Consider the following 16,635-nt stretch of genomic DNA (forward strand, 5'->3'; position numbering starts at 1 on the left):
CAGACAATTACAAAAATAAACTGGTATGCTGTTAGCCCAACCAATAACAAAACCATAGTTAAATTCTTCCACAGAGCATCTGGAGCAAGTTTTCAAAGACGTTTACTTTGCTCTGTAATTATATGTACCATTTTCAGAAAAGTCTCAAGATGTACTTTACACTTCTGGCTTTATGCCAGAGAAAACTGCCCATTAACCCACCCCAAGTAACAAAAATATGAGGGACTTACTTCTGCTCCAAACCAAAGCTGTCCTGCAAGGTTGTCATGGCGTATTTCCTCTGGAAACTTAACACAAAAGTCTCGGTTGGCCCGCTCGTGTGGAATGCATTCATCCATGATTTGATTTATGATGTTCAAAACATTATCCTGAAGCAAAATATAGGATAACATATATACTGTTCCCACAGAAATACCGCAATGTTTTTTCTAACTTTTCACAGAATTTATTAGTGAGCCAGCAGCTAATTAAGTAAGATAGAAACGCAGTATTTAACTCTTATGGTCATCATACACACAGAGAAAAAGAAAATATTGCGTAGAATGAAGAGTGGCAAACTTCACTTTTTCTAGTTTTCCTAGAGACTGTTTCTCAGATTCACTGCACTGACTGCTTTAGTGGGACTTCTGATGAGGAGGCATGATGCAAAGAGCTCGTTACCTCCAGCTATCTAACTGTAAAATAACAGTAAACTAGAAGTACAAGTAAACTAGACTTCTCTCATTTCCTCTCACCAGCTCCGAAGTGCAGATATGCACTTCATTCTTTCCCAAGAGAACACCTGACAGAGTACCCTGGAGGTATTAAAAATTGTTAGAAATTGAGTTTTATTGGGACCATTGGGGCTGAATAGACTTGAACTCATCCTGGAAATCTAAAGCAGGTAGTTTCCGCACTTGAGTGCTAAGTGGGCAAGGGCTGGCACACCTGCCTGCCATCTCACTCCCTTGGCCATCCAGGAGGATAAGGGAACACAGCGCAAGTTACAGTGTCTTAATAACCACTCTGATCTATGACTACACCAGGACAAAGATCAAAGACCTGTAACCAGCTTCTTGATATGCAGTAAATAATCTGTATTCATTTGTTTGAAAAGAAAATTTTCACATGCCCTGCTGGGAACTGCATGGAATTTGATTAACATAATAAAGGTGGATTCAGAGCATGAAAAAGGCTGAGTGCTTTCATTAAAGATGTTTTGTCTATTTCATGCTTCTTCCACTATTTACAGAATTCATGTTCTATTTAAAATATTTTTCAATCAAAACCAAATCTGTGTATAGAACTGTTTAACAGACAGAATTGCTTTGAGTCTACACTTTACTGTTTTATTTTCCTCTGCATTTAAAAAATAATAGGAGAGAGGAATTTTGAAGAAACCTGGCCCCTCTAGTACATTCCCCACTGAGAAAGACAAAACATACTTTAGGTACAAAAAAAGATTCACATTTTCTGTAATTTCAGTGCAGACTACTGTAACTGCTGTTGCCACATTAATGCCGTAATCACAGTTATCTTCATCCAAAATAAAAAAAAATACAGCTTTGGCAATATTTATTACACATTGGTATGAGGAACTTTATGTTTTAACAATTAAAGCATTTTTACATAGATGTATTTTTTGCAAGTCTGTCATGACGTAACACATTTCATTTCATAATTGTTGAAATGTGAAAGTTGTTCATGAAAACAACTTTCATAGGTTGTTAAAAAACACCCCATACATTTAAAACACACTGGCATATACAATATTCAACCATCTTTTCTAGAACAAAAATCTGAAAACCAAATGCTCTGTAGGTCCTTCATGACATCACAACACAGACTGTGGCCAGCAGGTATGAGAAGAGACAAGAAAACAAAGCTAGATTCACCAACATCTAAAATACTTGATTTTAGAGATGCACCCCTCGGTCTGCTGGGTATAACATACTGCCAAGATTAGTGGGGCACTGGAATCCTTAGGAATTCAAAGAGATACCCACTGAAAAAATTGAGGGGAAAAACCAACCTCACAATTATCCCTAGTTTAACCATAGGGGGAACTTAAGTACAAATCCTGGAAGAAGACACAAAGAGCAAAGATGCCCGCGCTCTGTCTTGGCACCACCATCCTGAACCACTCGCTGCCTCAACCTCCCCTCTCCAGGATAAAATGGAGACAAGTCAAGGAATCATATGCAAATCAATATGATGCTTTAGGGTGAGCAAAAGCAGACTAATAGCAAGTTTCCTATTTTCCTTCCTTCCATTTCTTAATTCCTGGTATTGAGTATACTTCTCTCATCATTATTTAGCTAGACCTAGCTGGGGAACCAAAATATTTTGAACGTAGGTCCCATACAGAAATCAACTCCTAGACCACTTAGTTCCTACCCAAAGTTACAGAGCAAAGAATGAAATTAAGGATTAAAGCATTTAAATTGTAGAAGGACACGAATCACTCGCGATGTATTTTAAATCAGTTATTACTGATCTATTTTGAGATCAGGTCCTTTGCCTGTAGCTCCCACTTTACCACCAGAGCAATACAGGTTGGTGCATTAGGATGAAAAAGACAGATTCCTGTTTTCAGGGAATTAATAAAAGGTTTTAATTAAAAAAAAAAAAGATCTTTTCGTATTGGAGAGATACAGTGCTAAAAAGTAATCCTACCAGGTAAATTTTACAAAAGCCACAGGAAATATAAAGAAATATTAAGACAGGGAACTCTGAGAAGAATTATATTTGAATCTGATATCAGATTTTAAATAATCCAATACCATTTTATTTTAAGACATGATATTCCAATTAATTTTACTTGCCAAACTTGAATATGTAAAAACGTAATTTTCAATCTTACTTTTTTTTTTCTAAAAAGCTACCCAGAATAGGATGAGGCCCATATTGAAATGCTTTCCTCCCTATTTTTTTTTTTACTTTAATATACTATTTCCAAATGCAAACTTTTTTCTTTACAGCAGCTACAAGACAGATTTAATTTCCCTTTTATAATCACTTACATATATACTCAAAATTCCTGATATATCAAAGAACATTTTATGCAAACAGAGAAAAGTAGTAGGACTCATAGCTGGCCAAACCACTGTTACGAATTTTTCTTATGTTTTTCTAACTATTATATCTGTAAAAAAATACTAAGATTCTGCCTAAATCATCTCAGGAGATAATTATTATTATAAGCATCATGAAATTCTGTACCTTAAATCAAATATTGCAACTGAAGGTAACAGTATATAATATAATTAAACTTTTTACAAAGCAAATACCATACTAATTTTTCAGTATATCATTTGTTTGCCACCTAAACGACATTTAGTATTCTTCCTCATGTCTTCAATGTTTCTTTAATCTCTATATGCTTCTGCTCCAGAGCACCCAAGGTCTACCAACACATCTCCATGTATGCCAAACTTACTGAGTCAGTTTAAAAAAGTTATTTGTAATTTGTGCAGTACTAGCAAGTTAAGCCACAGGTAATTAGAATTTTAACATACACTTCCCAATGGAGATAAATCATGATAGCTCAATCTCTGTAGCAGTTGGTTGTAAAGAGTTACCTGGCTTCACATAGGCAGCTTAAAAGTGAAAAAGCCAATTAAAAAGATGAGCAACTTCTCCTGCACACTCTGTTGCTGATACTGGAAGGTTAAGGAAAGAATAGTTGACGGCACTTTGCCATTTAGTGTATAAATGCTGAAAGAATTCTACAAGTTGAATTGTTTTTGCTGTTTTAAGAAGATGTGCAATTTCCCAAATTCTCTGATTTTCTACAGGGTTTACTACAGGGTCTACTACAGACAAAAAACCACAATTCTCCATCACTTTCGTTCCCCTCTTCCATTCCTCCTTCTTATGACACCCAGAGCAGAGTAACCTAAAGAAGAAATCTGGAATACTTGCTCCCATAATGATTTCAAATCTCAGCTGCTCTGAAACTGGAAGGATGCCAGCCAATTTAGACAGACTATCCAATCCATTGTAAGCAAATTAGTCTTTTCTTTAAAAGAGCTTCAAGAAACATTCAATTTAGTTAATTACAGTATTCTGCTTTGTAAGCTAAGAACAAATGGGTTCAGATACATGGTAGCATTGAGGTTTTGCTCTAATTTAAGCAACAGAAATCAATTAGTTGGAATTGAAATGGTAAATCTTTCTCTTGATCCATCTTTCTATATAAAAGCCTCTGGATTTTAATGTATCCTTTGGTGGCTTTATCTATTATCTTTTGGTTCATTTGCATACTGGGATGAGCACAGTTTTGTTTCAGCTGCTCCGTTTAGGCTCCCCAGAAGCACAACAGGCAGCTGCTGCAGAGATTCTCATTTCCTGGAAAACAGAGCTCAGTGTTTCATGTAACGGAAAGCACTTATATTTTATTTTGACAGGAAAGATGAGTGGTACTGAGATAATGGATATAGTCAGCCACAGTAGAGGACAAAAAGTTGGTTTATTTTTGGCCCAGCAGTAATTGGCCATATACTCAATAATCAGAGCATAAAACTAACAGCAACTGCCACATTAGCTTTCTGAATAGGTACAAAAAGAAAAGCCAGTAACTTCATCTTACTTATGCTCCAAAACATATGTTTAGATCAACAAAAGGAAAACTGATCTACCCTTTCGTATCTGTCCTTGATAAAATCTATGTTGCTCTTCCACGCTATTAAATATAACATGACCTTCTTGAGGTCTTTTGCAAGATTTCATCAGAGGGAGATAGCTTCCTGTGTTGTTCAGTACCTCTTTAATACCCATTTTTTGAATTATCAGTAAAATCTAGCCAAGGTAACACAGTCTCGGATGATATCATCATGAGCTTAATAGATGGTATGTTAGCCTCTTCGTTTAAATATATCCTTTACATTTTTCATTTCTTTTCCTGGCTTAACATTAAATTACAGACCTCCTCCAACATCACATTTATGACAAACAGAAGCAACTGATGAGCACAAATTAAGGCCAAACATATAGGAAGATTTTGTTGTAATTAAAGTAATTAGCTAGTAGTCAGGTTTTTATGGGTTACTTTCTTTAACAGAAGAAACCAAATAAGGTGACATACTCTTTGATGTAACAGGATTTCAAAGGACACCCAAAAGTCCTGGCTTCAGAACCCAGCAGAGTCTCTACAGACAACCGTTTGACCCATCAGAGATCCAAAGTCTCTCCCCAGACAGGAACAAATTCCCCGCTTTCCCTCCAGCCCATCTTGCACAGATCCCAAAGGCCATGCTTTCAGTCTCTCTTTCTTGCCTGATCAGCTATTTGACTATTTCACACTGTCAACTTCTAGATACTCCACTTTCTCAAAGTAATTTAGGATTTTGCTGTGTCTGAACTTTGGGCAGTAGATCCTAGTTTAACCTAGCCCACTACAGAGCATCACGAATTAAAGGCAACTTAGATCTCTAGCAATTTAAGTGCAGCAAAGATTGTTGTAGTTTGTGTTGCACTGCAATGTCAAAGCTTCTCTTCCTGAACTGTCTTGCTAGTGTACCCTCATGAGGGCACTAAACACTTCAAATATCACAGATTTATTAATGGAAATTTTGATCTTACCTCCTACATATATTCAAAATTTATTATGCATACACTGAATAATTACATCTCCCCAAGTGGAGCAATTGTTACATATGAAATGGTGAATGCTGGCACACCAATTCTCAAACAAAAGAACTCACAGATATTTGAGCAGAGCTTCCAATAAAAATGGTTCTTTAACAAAGATGTAGTATTTATTTATTGGCTAAAATGACATTTTTCACTAAAAGACAGTGTGCACTCCTTTGACAAATTACATTTAAATTTAATTTACATCTGCTCTGAGAATCTTTCTCTAACACAAAGATCTAACCATGGAATTCATTTTCCTCTTTTCTTACTACCCGCCCAAATACAGCTTTCAGTAAGTAAGTGAGGAATCCCCATTTACAGAAGGGCTGTTTATAGCTAATATCAACTTGAGAGACTACATTAAGTACAGCATCGTTACAGGGCATCATCCTCTCCCTGCAGAAAGGAGCACTTTCAGATCTGGAAAATCTAAGTGTTCTTGATGCTACCATAAGAAAAAAAATAATTCTGCTTTACTCCTCCACACCAAAAAGCTATTAACTAATATTAGACATGACTCTCTACTGAAAATGAAGTATACCCAAACCTCTACTGAAAGACTGTTTCAGTACAGAGCTTTTCTGCCAGGCTTCCCTTTATCAGTATGAGATAACTTAAGAACTTTGTCCACAGTGACTCAAAATATTATTAGATAAACAATGTCGATACAGACATGCTCTTACACCAGTGTATACATGCTTAAGTGTTTTCTATAGGGACTCTAAGATGTTTGGGTTATATTAAAAGACATTTGAAAATAATCCAGTAACCTAGTACACTAACATCCCCTTTTACATAGTTTTATAGCAACAGAAGAATTAGAGACATTTGCTTTGAACATGGGTATCTGCTGCAATAAACATAAAATAGGCTTTCTCCTCCACCAGTACCAGGCAACTGCCTTCCTACCATGCACAACGATCCCAAAACTGCCCTAAAATGTACTTCGAGGTTTCCCAAGCATGAAAGAATTTCAGCCTGGCACAGAACTGGCAGCACCTTCTTTGTATCGTTCCAAAGCTGCTTCGCAGCTGAGGCCACAAGCAGAACGGGCGCAACATAATCATGTCTTACTGCTACCTTCACTCTGCCTTTCCCTACTGCAGAGCAAAAGCATCCTGCATCCCCAACACACTCAGTGCTGAGCTGGCCGGCAGCCAGCTTTCCTCTCTATGGTTCTCTGCTGCAAATTAATTCCCTGACCTGCAGTGCACAGCATTTTCAATCCTCTCTGCTCACAGTCTTAGATAATAGGCGGTTTCTCCGAATGACCTATTTGATCCATACGAGCAAGTGGAAACACATGAAAGAACTTGTTAACATGGGAAACTACAATAGGACACACTATTATGATCCTTTTTTTTTTCAAAGAAAAAGTATGTTACAATATTAATCACTCCCTACATAAGATCAGACATGAAACCAAAACGCGGAAAGGAAATAAAATTCTTGTTAGTTCATAGAGTTGTACTGATGGCCGAACTGATGGCTGGCATTTTATATTTTCTAGCTATCATACTAATCATTCTATATGGAAAAATAATAGAAGTCACCAAAAGTTTCCCAACAATGATGAAGAAAAGCTGTTAAACAGACAAGATTTAAAAAGACACAATTAGTTATTTACTAATTAGAAATGTTTATTGCAGCAAATTGGTTTTGTACCTTGCTATATCTTCCCACCGACCAAGAAAAGGTAAATTCAAAAATCAGCATTCATAGCCTAAGTCCAACAGGAGAAAAAAAATTAACTTTTCTGATACTTACAGGCTATTTAGTGTATTTAGCACAATTATAGTCAGGTTCTTTTTCTTCATTCACGGTTCTTTGAAGTACATTAAAAACATATGAGAGGGTTGACAAGCCTGTGTGTTTTCAAAAGAAACGTTCCAAGGTTTCACTCAGTTGCATACCCAAACAACAAACAGGTACCTGACATCAACTGTTTGAAGATGTTAGACAGCAGGGAGAAGACATCTGTTGGAGCAATGCAACTCACACAAGTAATCATTACTAGGAGTAATGAAATGACAAATGTTGTAATCAATTATAAAACAACTGAACTGGAGATGAAACTCTAAAGAAAAAAACCAAACAACTTACAAGTTCTATTATCATAGATAAACAGTACAGCAGAAGTGTGCATTGTCTGGAATTTAAGGTTAATCTTCACATCATTACTTAAATAACAAATGCTTTTCTCCTCAGTTTCACTTTCTTTCCTAAACTGGCACTGCCCTCACTCAAATTAAATTGGAAGAGCATGATTCCCTCCTCACCACAGATCAATGAGTAGTGGCCAAGCATTCCAACACAACTGAATGGGCTGGAGAGGATCTGCTTTTGGTTCCTACTTTTTCCCCTCTACTGTTAAAAATATCTTTGTCTACTACAGTTTCTAAACTTTGGGAACACGAAGGCTTCTTCCAGTCAACTTCGTCCCTTGATCTCAGTAATTACCCTGCTGTCTCTTTCAATGACCTCCACTAACACAACTAATATAATGTCTCAAGGGTTGCAAATTAAGCAGGCTACAAAGACTTGGCCATTACTTTAGCTAAAAGTACTCCTGGCTCAATCCACACTGTTCAACCTCGATATCAATTAACAAAATAACATCAGGAATAGATTCTTGCCAACTTCTAACCAATCATTAGGTTTCAGAATCCAGCACGGAGTTTCTCACAGCTTTAGCTTAACTTGTCTCATTTAACAAGATCTATTTCTGCATAATTCTACAAAAAAATGTTTTTCAATGGACAGATGCAATCAAACATGAAAACGTTGCACCTCTGAACTGCCTCATTGTTCACAGTGATTATGGTACATACTCCCAGTTTGCTCTTGTCAAGAATGTTAATGAATACAATTAGTGTTTCTTAGATAACTCACTGCCAATCCACTATGACACCGGCATTGTCCTATGAGTTATTTAACAGCTCTTCACAGATACCTTCTTCGTCAAGGGATGCTCATTAATGCTGACTTCCTTTTAAAAAATTGCTTTCTCTTCATCACGGATACAATTCAGATAAAGCACAGAATAAAAGGGTGTTTTTTTCTTTCCTAGAGATTCCTTATTCTCATACCACTTAAACTTATCAGATAATAGGAGACACCTTCAGATAAGTTTCTTTTACACGTAAAATAGAAAGCCACTTTTCATCAAAGATGGACAAACGGCATAAGGCCATTTTGCAGTGTAAGTGTTAGGCAGCAAGGCCAACTTGAGAAATTAGCCCCTTATCTCACCTACTCTGCAGCTTCTGTTCCCATCTCCAGGCTGTCACAGGCTGTCTCACCAGCACTCTCCGCTTACTTGTACAGGGGGCATATGTGAATGGTTTCAGTGCACTGAGCCACAGTAACCCAGGTCATTTCACTATTAAAGTTCACAGAATGACTCTGCAAATATGCGTACCAGTACAGCTGAAGATGTGGTTTCCTAGAGGTCTAAAGGTGACCACAGCTTACTCAAACTGGTTATGGATAAGGATCTATGCACCCACCCCTCTCTCTCTCTCTGCAGGCTGCTCCAGCTGTATGTCAGCACTTCTATGCCATCTTGCACCCACACAGACAGTGGATCAACACGACCATTTGGCTGACAGCATGACCCCACGAAAGCCTCCTCTACAACCAGGCTTTCAGGTGATCCCACCCACTCCATGGCTGTTCCCTCACTACTAGAGCAGGAGCCAGGTTCCTGGAGCACATGGACTGGTGCTAGAAGGAAGGACGGACAGACAAGGCTACCTCTTTTGATGGCAGCACAGTCTCAAATCAGTTTAAGCTAATGAGAAGCTGTGGTTTGAAGGGTGCGCCATGCTGAAGCGTGGCTATAGGAACAAGCATAGTGTAAACTGGGAATGGAAAACCTTTAAATTGACGCTGCCCATGGACCATGGAATTATGCCTAAGGAATTATGTGTGATAACACAGCAATACATGTTTGTGCAGATTTTTTTTTTTTAATAAAATCAAAGTTTATCTGTCTTGTTTGCCCATACTCAGCCACATATCCAAGTAATAAAACAAAGAGATTTACCAAAACTAAAGTGTTTGTAACATTTCTACTGCATGCCCAAGGGCTTGCTTGAATCAAAGCAAGCACTGGACAATCCATATGCACAGCTGCTAAAGTTATCATAGGACTCTGACCAAAACCACCCAAATTTAATTATGTTTTTTTCTGAAATCGTTCTATGCATTTCCATCAAGACACTTATAAAACCTAGCAGCGTTAATCCATGGCACTGTAGATTTAAAAGCCTTAACCTGCTACGTGAGAAGGAACACACTTTGCATTAAGAAAGAATGGAAAATCAGATTTCATTGAATACATTGAGTTATGTTGAAGTCCTGCAGCTGTAGACAAAAGATAAAGAAAGGCCAATACAGTATTATACCACCAATAAAGAGTTATATCCAGCAATAGTTCAACTCAAAACTGCAGAGCCCAAATCTTTGTAGACGTCTATTCTGTTCAGGCCTAGGATCATTTCTACAATCTGTATGTTTTAAATGAGCGATTTAAGGATGTCCTAAAAAACTTACATAAAGATAATGCTGCCTTCCCTGTTGAGGAAGGCCCTCAAAATTTTATTTTCTCAATTATAAAATACTTTCAGACTCTTATTTGCATTGCAGAATAAGGCAGACAACCAGAAATATGTTAATTAGATCTACTAAGATAACTCTTCAGAGAATTCAAGCTACAGAGTTAAATTATTTCCCAGTCAAATTTGCAAAATCCCTATGGTGAACAATAGTACAAATAATAGAGAGGGCTGACACAGAGGCCAGAGGTTGGTAGGAATGTGTGAAAACAGGAAATATTTTTTTAACCCAATTATCACACAAGTTGAAAGTGGACAGGACTCTGCAAGCCTGCTAGAATTCATCCTTGTTTCTTTATAAGATATCAGACCTAACCAGAAAAAACCACAAAAACAAAAAAAAGACTTTCTAACAGTATCAAAACCAATTCTAAAGTAAAAATTACAAGAGCTTACATCAATAAGACAGTTTATCTCTGTGTCTCAGTTGCACAAATCAATTCAACAAGCTTTGCAGCCTAAAGATGATCACTTGCACTTCTACATGAACTACTATGCTGTTATATTATGAGCACTATATAAGTGGAACAAAAACAACTTTAGTACTAGTCACAGATACCCTGGGGCACCTGAGAAATCAAAGAATACAAATATCTGTAGCTTGGTATTTGCTTAAGTAATCTTCATGCACAGAAACCTTGAGAAATGGCAATGTATTCTCAAGGAAAATCCAAGAATTTATGTTGTGTGCATCATAGAGTTGTATCAAGAGCACTAAATTTTTTTAATTAAATTCTGGGCTTTTTTCTGAACTATGGAACAAGGAGCAGTATCGGCATATAAAAGAAGTTAGCTTTATTTGATTCGCAGCAGGAAGAACAGTGTACTTGGTGTAATACTGTTGTTGTTAATCTCAACACTACTTTTGAAAGTGTTGGAAAAAAAAAGCTTTACTCTGTAAAAACAGGAAATCCAGCAGAAGAGAGTAGATGGCATAAACAAAAAGGTATGCATTCTTAACCAACACAGCAGAATTTCTGCATAATTCATTTCACACAAGAATTTATTTCCCAAAGCCTTTAAAATAAGAAATCTTTATGAGTAGCGCACAAGCACGTAGTAATAAACCTACCATCCTATGCCTGCTCTCCAACAAACTTTTCCTTATCGCAAACTGTTTTCATATCAACCATTTCAAACTTCTCTGAAGCAATACTAACTTGCTAATACATGCAAATTCTTTCAAAAATTAATAATTTTCATAAAGATCTGTCTTAAAATCTGCATTTTTTCCCACAAAGAACATTGTGATGCCATGAGCTAACACAGATTCTTTCCAAAGCGTAAGTTGAGGCAGAACTCCTCCAAGGAACTCTGAGTTATCACTGAACTACTTAAGCTTCTCCTCTCTAATTTTAAAGTTGCAATGACTGGAGAAGCTACCCTAATGGCTAACAGTTTATTTTCTTGCCATCACCTTGAACTCCAGCCATTCAATTAGTCGTTTACTGTTAAATTGTACATTAACTGTAACAATAGGGCAGTCTGAAATTCATCTATACTCTCAAAACTCCAAAATATTTTGTAATCCCTCCTTTTAATATGTAGAAGTCCTTGTTGTGCACAGTGCATAATATATATGTGTGTGTGTGTATATGTAGATAAACATCTAAAGGCTTCCTTTTGTTTAATGAAAACTTATGAAAATCTGACACATCAGAAAACAAGGTGGCACAATATTCCACAAAATATTCTTCATAATAATCCATTATTCATATTTGAAATACATATATAGACACAGTGTTGTAATATTGGTGTTATATCCCTTGAAAATAGATGAAATAGTTAATGATTTATGAATCATTTCATATAGAAAAAGCCAGCCTTTATTTTAACTTTTAACTATATTAAGGTCACAATGAAAATTAAATTCCACTGCTAAGAAAGGTCTTTAAAAAATAATTTGCCTTGTCTTTCTTATCATACTTCCCCAGCATTAAAGGAAAATTAAATGAAAGAAAGGGTTTATTCTTATATGATTAAGTGAAAAAGCTTCTAGCAGAAGACGACAGACTTAATCCCCAAGTATGGAAATATCACCAAATAAATAATTTGCATGTATTATTAATGTTGCTAACATGGTGCTACCACACGCATATGGAGGAAAGAAGAGAAATTGCAGCATATTTAAGTCATGAGACTACCATAAACAATTCAGTGGCAAATACAAGAATTTATCCTTCTTTGCAACAGTAAAAAAAAAAAATTAAAAAGGAGAAATACAGCAGAGCTGACAGCAATCCTCTCGTTGCTCCATTGAAGAAAGTGAAAGAACTATAAAGCCCTGATAGTGAGACACTTCACATTACGTTAATTCCTACAGAAGCAGATCTGGTATAGTCTCATACTTCACAAATGCTGGGAAAAGTCAGTTTTAAAGTGACCTGGCTCTGCTGTCCTCAGTTAGCCTTCAAATGCTCTGGGAATTACACCAGTGTGTCTCAGGTTCACTATGTCAATATTGAATCAAGATACCAACATGTCAGTTTTTCTTAATGTAAGAAGTATGACCTAGGGCAGATAATCATGCATTAAGAAATGCAACATCATCTTTTAAAATAGAATGTTAGAAGACTTTATAACCTCAGAAATTAAGAGCTTTCTATAGCTGGGTCCTCTGTCACGAAGAAGAAAATATCATTTTTTTAATTTGAACAAAACTTGTGACAACTGAACCAAAAAAACCCAGAAGAATACTGTCTTAATTGAAGTACAGATAAAATATTAATCTTGCTCTCCTGTTAGCTCTTCATGTTTTAAATGGATGAATACCTCATCTTCCAAAGACAGTGCTTTTCCATAGGAGTTTGCATGCAATGAATGCAGTCTTTGTGAGCAGATGGTGCAGCATAACCACACATCACAGTCCCTTCAATAACAACCTATGGCTTCCCCAGCACCCAATTTAGTATAATCACATCCCTTTTTTCACTGATAAAAAACTAATTGTATTTTGTATACAAAGATAAGTTCTCTTTTCATTATTTAGCAACTTGTCAGTCCAGCTTCAGTTTCACCCTTGTGCATTATTGATTGCCACCTGTGTTGTCATTCCATGCCACACCGAGTTTTATTTCTTTTTAAAGATATATATATATATAAATATATACATAAAAATTTGAAACTCGCACTCTGAAGATGTTTTCCATTTCCCACTACAGAGAAATCCACACATGTTCAATGACCAAGTTATCTGCACCTCAGTCATGGTTCTCCTCCACTTGGGAAATTGTACTAAACATTTTGCAAACCCTGCAACAACTTCAGCAGTGTGTGTGGTGGTGGTGTTTTGTGGGTTGTTTTTGTTGTGTAGGTCTTGTTTTTTTTTTAAAGTAAAGAAAAAAGCAATCTAGAAATCTACCCATGTACATGGTACAAGCTGAGGTAAAAGGCAACTGGACTGGTTTCCCTGCATCAGGCAGAAATTGGTAACTACCTCCTAAAGCGACCCATTATCAAACACCATCACTGCTTCAACAAAACACTAAACAGTATCAGATGAAGAGCTTCCCTCACTTTTAGACTTGTCTTATCCATCCATCTCCAGCTTCAAAAGGCAAATAACGTTTCTAAGCTTTTAAGATCTGCAAAAAGCATATTTCAAAGATGAAGAGTGTAATTAATTTTTTTTTTTAATTAATTTTTGATTCAATAAGGCCAACTGTAAGGTCCTGCACCTGAGCCTGGGCAATCCCAAGGAGAAGGGCTTGGGGGTGCTGGTTGATGAAAAACTGAATACGAGTTGGCAATGTGTGCTTGCAGCCCAGAAAGTCAATCGCAACCTAGACTGCATGAAAAAAAAAGTGTGGCCAGCAGGTCAAGGGAGGTGATTCTGACACTTTATTCTGCTCTCTTGAGACCCTACCTGGGGTACTGCATCCAGTTCTATAATCCTCAGGCACAGGAAAGACATGGACCTGCTCAAAGAGTAAGTCCAGAGGATGGTCACAGACAGTCAGTAGGCTAAAACACCTGCTGTACAAGGACAGGCTGAGAGAGTTGGGGTTGTTTAGCTTATAGAAGAGAAGGCTTCAGGGAGACCTTATAGCAGCCTTCCAGTATTTAAAGGGGGCCTACAAGAGGGATGGGGAGGGACTCTTGATCAGGGATTGTAGTTACGGGACGAGGGGTAACAGTTTTAAACTGAAAAAGGAGAGGTTTATATTAGATATTAGGAAGAAATTCTTTACTGTGAGGGTGGTGAGACATGAACAGGTTTGCCCAGAGAAGTTGTGGAGGTCCCACCCCTGCAAGTGTTCAAGGCCAGGCTGGATGGGGCTTTGAGCAACCCAGTCTAGTGGAAAGCATCCCTGCTCACCACAGGGCGAGTGGAATGAGATGATCTTTAAGGTCCCTGCCACAGTGACAAAGGAGATTCCCTAGATGGGCTCCTGACACTATTTTACCCTCTACCATCTTATTACTCATTGTTTCCCACAGACCGTTTTTACCCTCTTTCCACACTCTACAGTAAGCACCTCCAGCCTGTAGGTTCAAACCACTCAAACACATTCAACACATTCAAACACGTACCCCTTTACCATAAGAGCAAAGCTTCATTTTCATTGACACTTGAATCTCATCTCATAACGATGCTTTCAGTCGATAAATTGATCCAGAAAAAATATGGCGCTAAGTCTGGCTGAAACTCAGCATTTTTTATAACATTCACCACATATTTTATATTGCTACAGAAACTGAGACAGACAAGTGATAACAACACAACACTGAAATATACTTCAGCTTTCTCTAAGGGCTCCAGTTCCTCAGCAACATTAGCTTATGCTGTGATAGGTAATGAGGTTCAGATTCATAGGTGTCTGCATCTCACCCACTATACAGAGGACTGACCTATGCATTAAGCAGCCCACTAAAGCCTACATTTTAAAGCCTAATGTTACAGCAAACTGAAACTGCTGATAGCTGACATGAAAATGCTGGACTGCCAATTGTGGTAATTCTAGAGGTGCTTCCCAAGCAAGGAAATAGCAGGAACAGAGTGAAGAGCCAGTATAATATGCTACCAGTCAACGCAGTGTCAATCACTCCTACCAGTGAGCCAGAAACAGTCATGTTTCACAAATACTATGAATTCCCCATTTTACTACTCTGTAGCACACTGCAAGGGATAAAACAGCCAGACAAGTCTGTGGTTTGCTTCAGGTCAGTGCCTTGACAGGGGCAAATTCCTTCCTAGTGTACTTTAGCAGATCAAATTACACATGGCTGAGACACAATCTGCAGTTCAAGGAATAATTTTGATAAAATCATGCTGGGAACTGACTCATATGCTATTCTAAGGCCTCACTACTGTATGCAGAGAAATAATTCTCAGCCTACTGAAACAGCAAGTTCTATGATCCTAAAAACACTTTCACAGTGTTAAGTACTTATACACAGGTTCAGTGTTTACTTATCAAGTCCTAACAAAATCTCTGGGTTAGAAGCAAAAGGGTTTTGTTTTGTTTTGTTTTTTGTTTTTTTTTTTTTTTTACTTTTACTCTTAAACAAAACCAATGAAGTTCTATAATATGCAACATAAAACCTAATTCCATTTAAATGGTTGAAAAATTGTTTTAAACCAGTTTATCAACAAGTCACAAAATATTAATCAATGTGAATATAACAATGATCAAGCAAATTAATCACTCATGCATTTGTGATCGTTCTCTAAATTAAACATACATAAAATACCATTACTTCTTATGAAAGTCAATTCCATGTGATGTTGGGAGCAGCACAGAAAAGGACACCTTATTATAACCCTCATATAAAAATACCTCAATGAATTATTTGCGTTGCAGGGAAGAAACCTCAGACAGACTAGCATTGCATGTTACTCAAGAGGCACAGATGCAAACATGCTTTTCTTAAAAAAAAAAAGAAAAAAGCATTTTCCTTCTATTACCATCAATGAAGTTCAGCAAATCAAAGTATGACCTAGGTATTACCTACCCTTTTTTTCATTTAAGAAAAACTTACATTTCGTTTCATCATGCATCTCTGCACACTTAGATTATTGTTAATTTTAAGAGAAACCACTAGAGGAAGAAGTGGTTTATTTAGCTGGATAGGTATTAACCACACATAAATACAAGATACTGTATTAACATTATATTCTTAGAATATTCTGCTACTGACATGCAAACACCAAAGCAAAACAAGCGATGTCATTTTTATAATAGGCTACTATAACTGGAAAAAAGTGTTACATTGCATTAATGTGAAAATGAAAAGGGAAGCTTTGAAAACCACTACCTTGATTCTTATTCATAGATATATAGTACTCAGCATCATGCTATACAGTCAGCTCACAGCATTTGAAATCCAAGTTGCAAGATCTTCAGAAGTTTTGATAAGTTAATTTTTTATAAAAAGCGTGGATTTTTATCTAATAGTG

The 16,635-nt window shown here is 36.9% G+C and overlaps 1 protein-coding gene across 3 annotated transcripts in view; it reads right to left on the reverse strand.

The window, feature by feature from the left end:
- Positions 1-16,635, reverse strand: part of ZFYVE28 (zinc finger FYVE-type containing 28) — a 162,581-nt gene that overhangs the window by 65,311 nt on the left and 80,635 nt on the right. For all 3 annotated transcript variants that reach the window (XM_074587398.1, XM_074587397.1, XM_074587396.1), the window contains exon 3: positions 231-368. In XM_074587398.1, the coding sequence (XP_074443499.1) occupies positions 231-368 (138 nt within the window). The remainder of the gene's footprint in view (positions 1-230; positions 369-16,635) is intronic.

Source organism: Larus michahellis, chromosome 5 (genome assembly GCF_964199755.1).
Source record: "Larus michahellis chromosome 5, bLarMic1.1, whole genome shotgun sequence".
In the NCBI taxonomy this organism is placed as follows: domain Eukaryota; kingdom Metazoa; phylum Chordata; class Aves; order Charadriiformes; family Laridae; genus Larus; species Larus michahellis.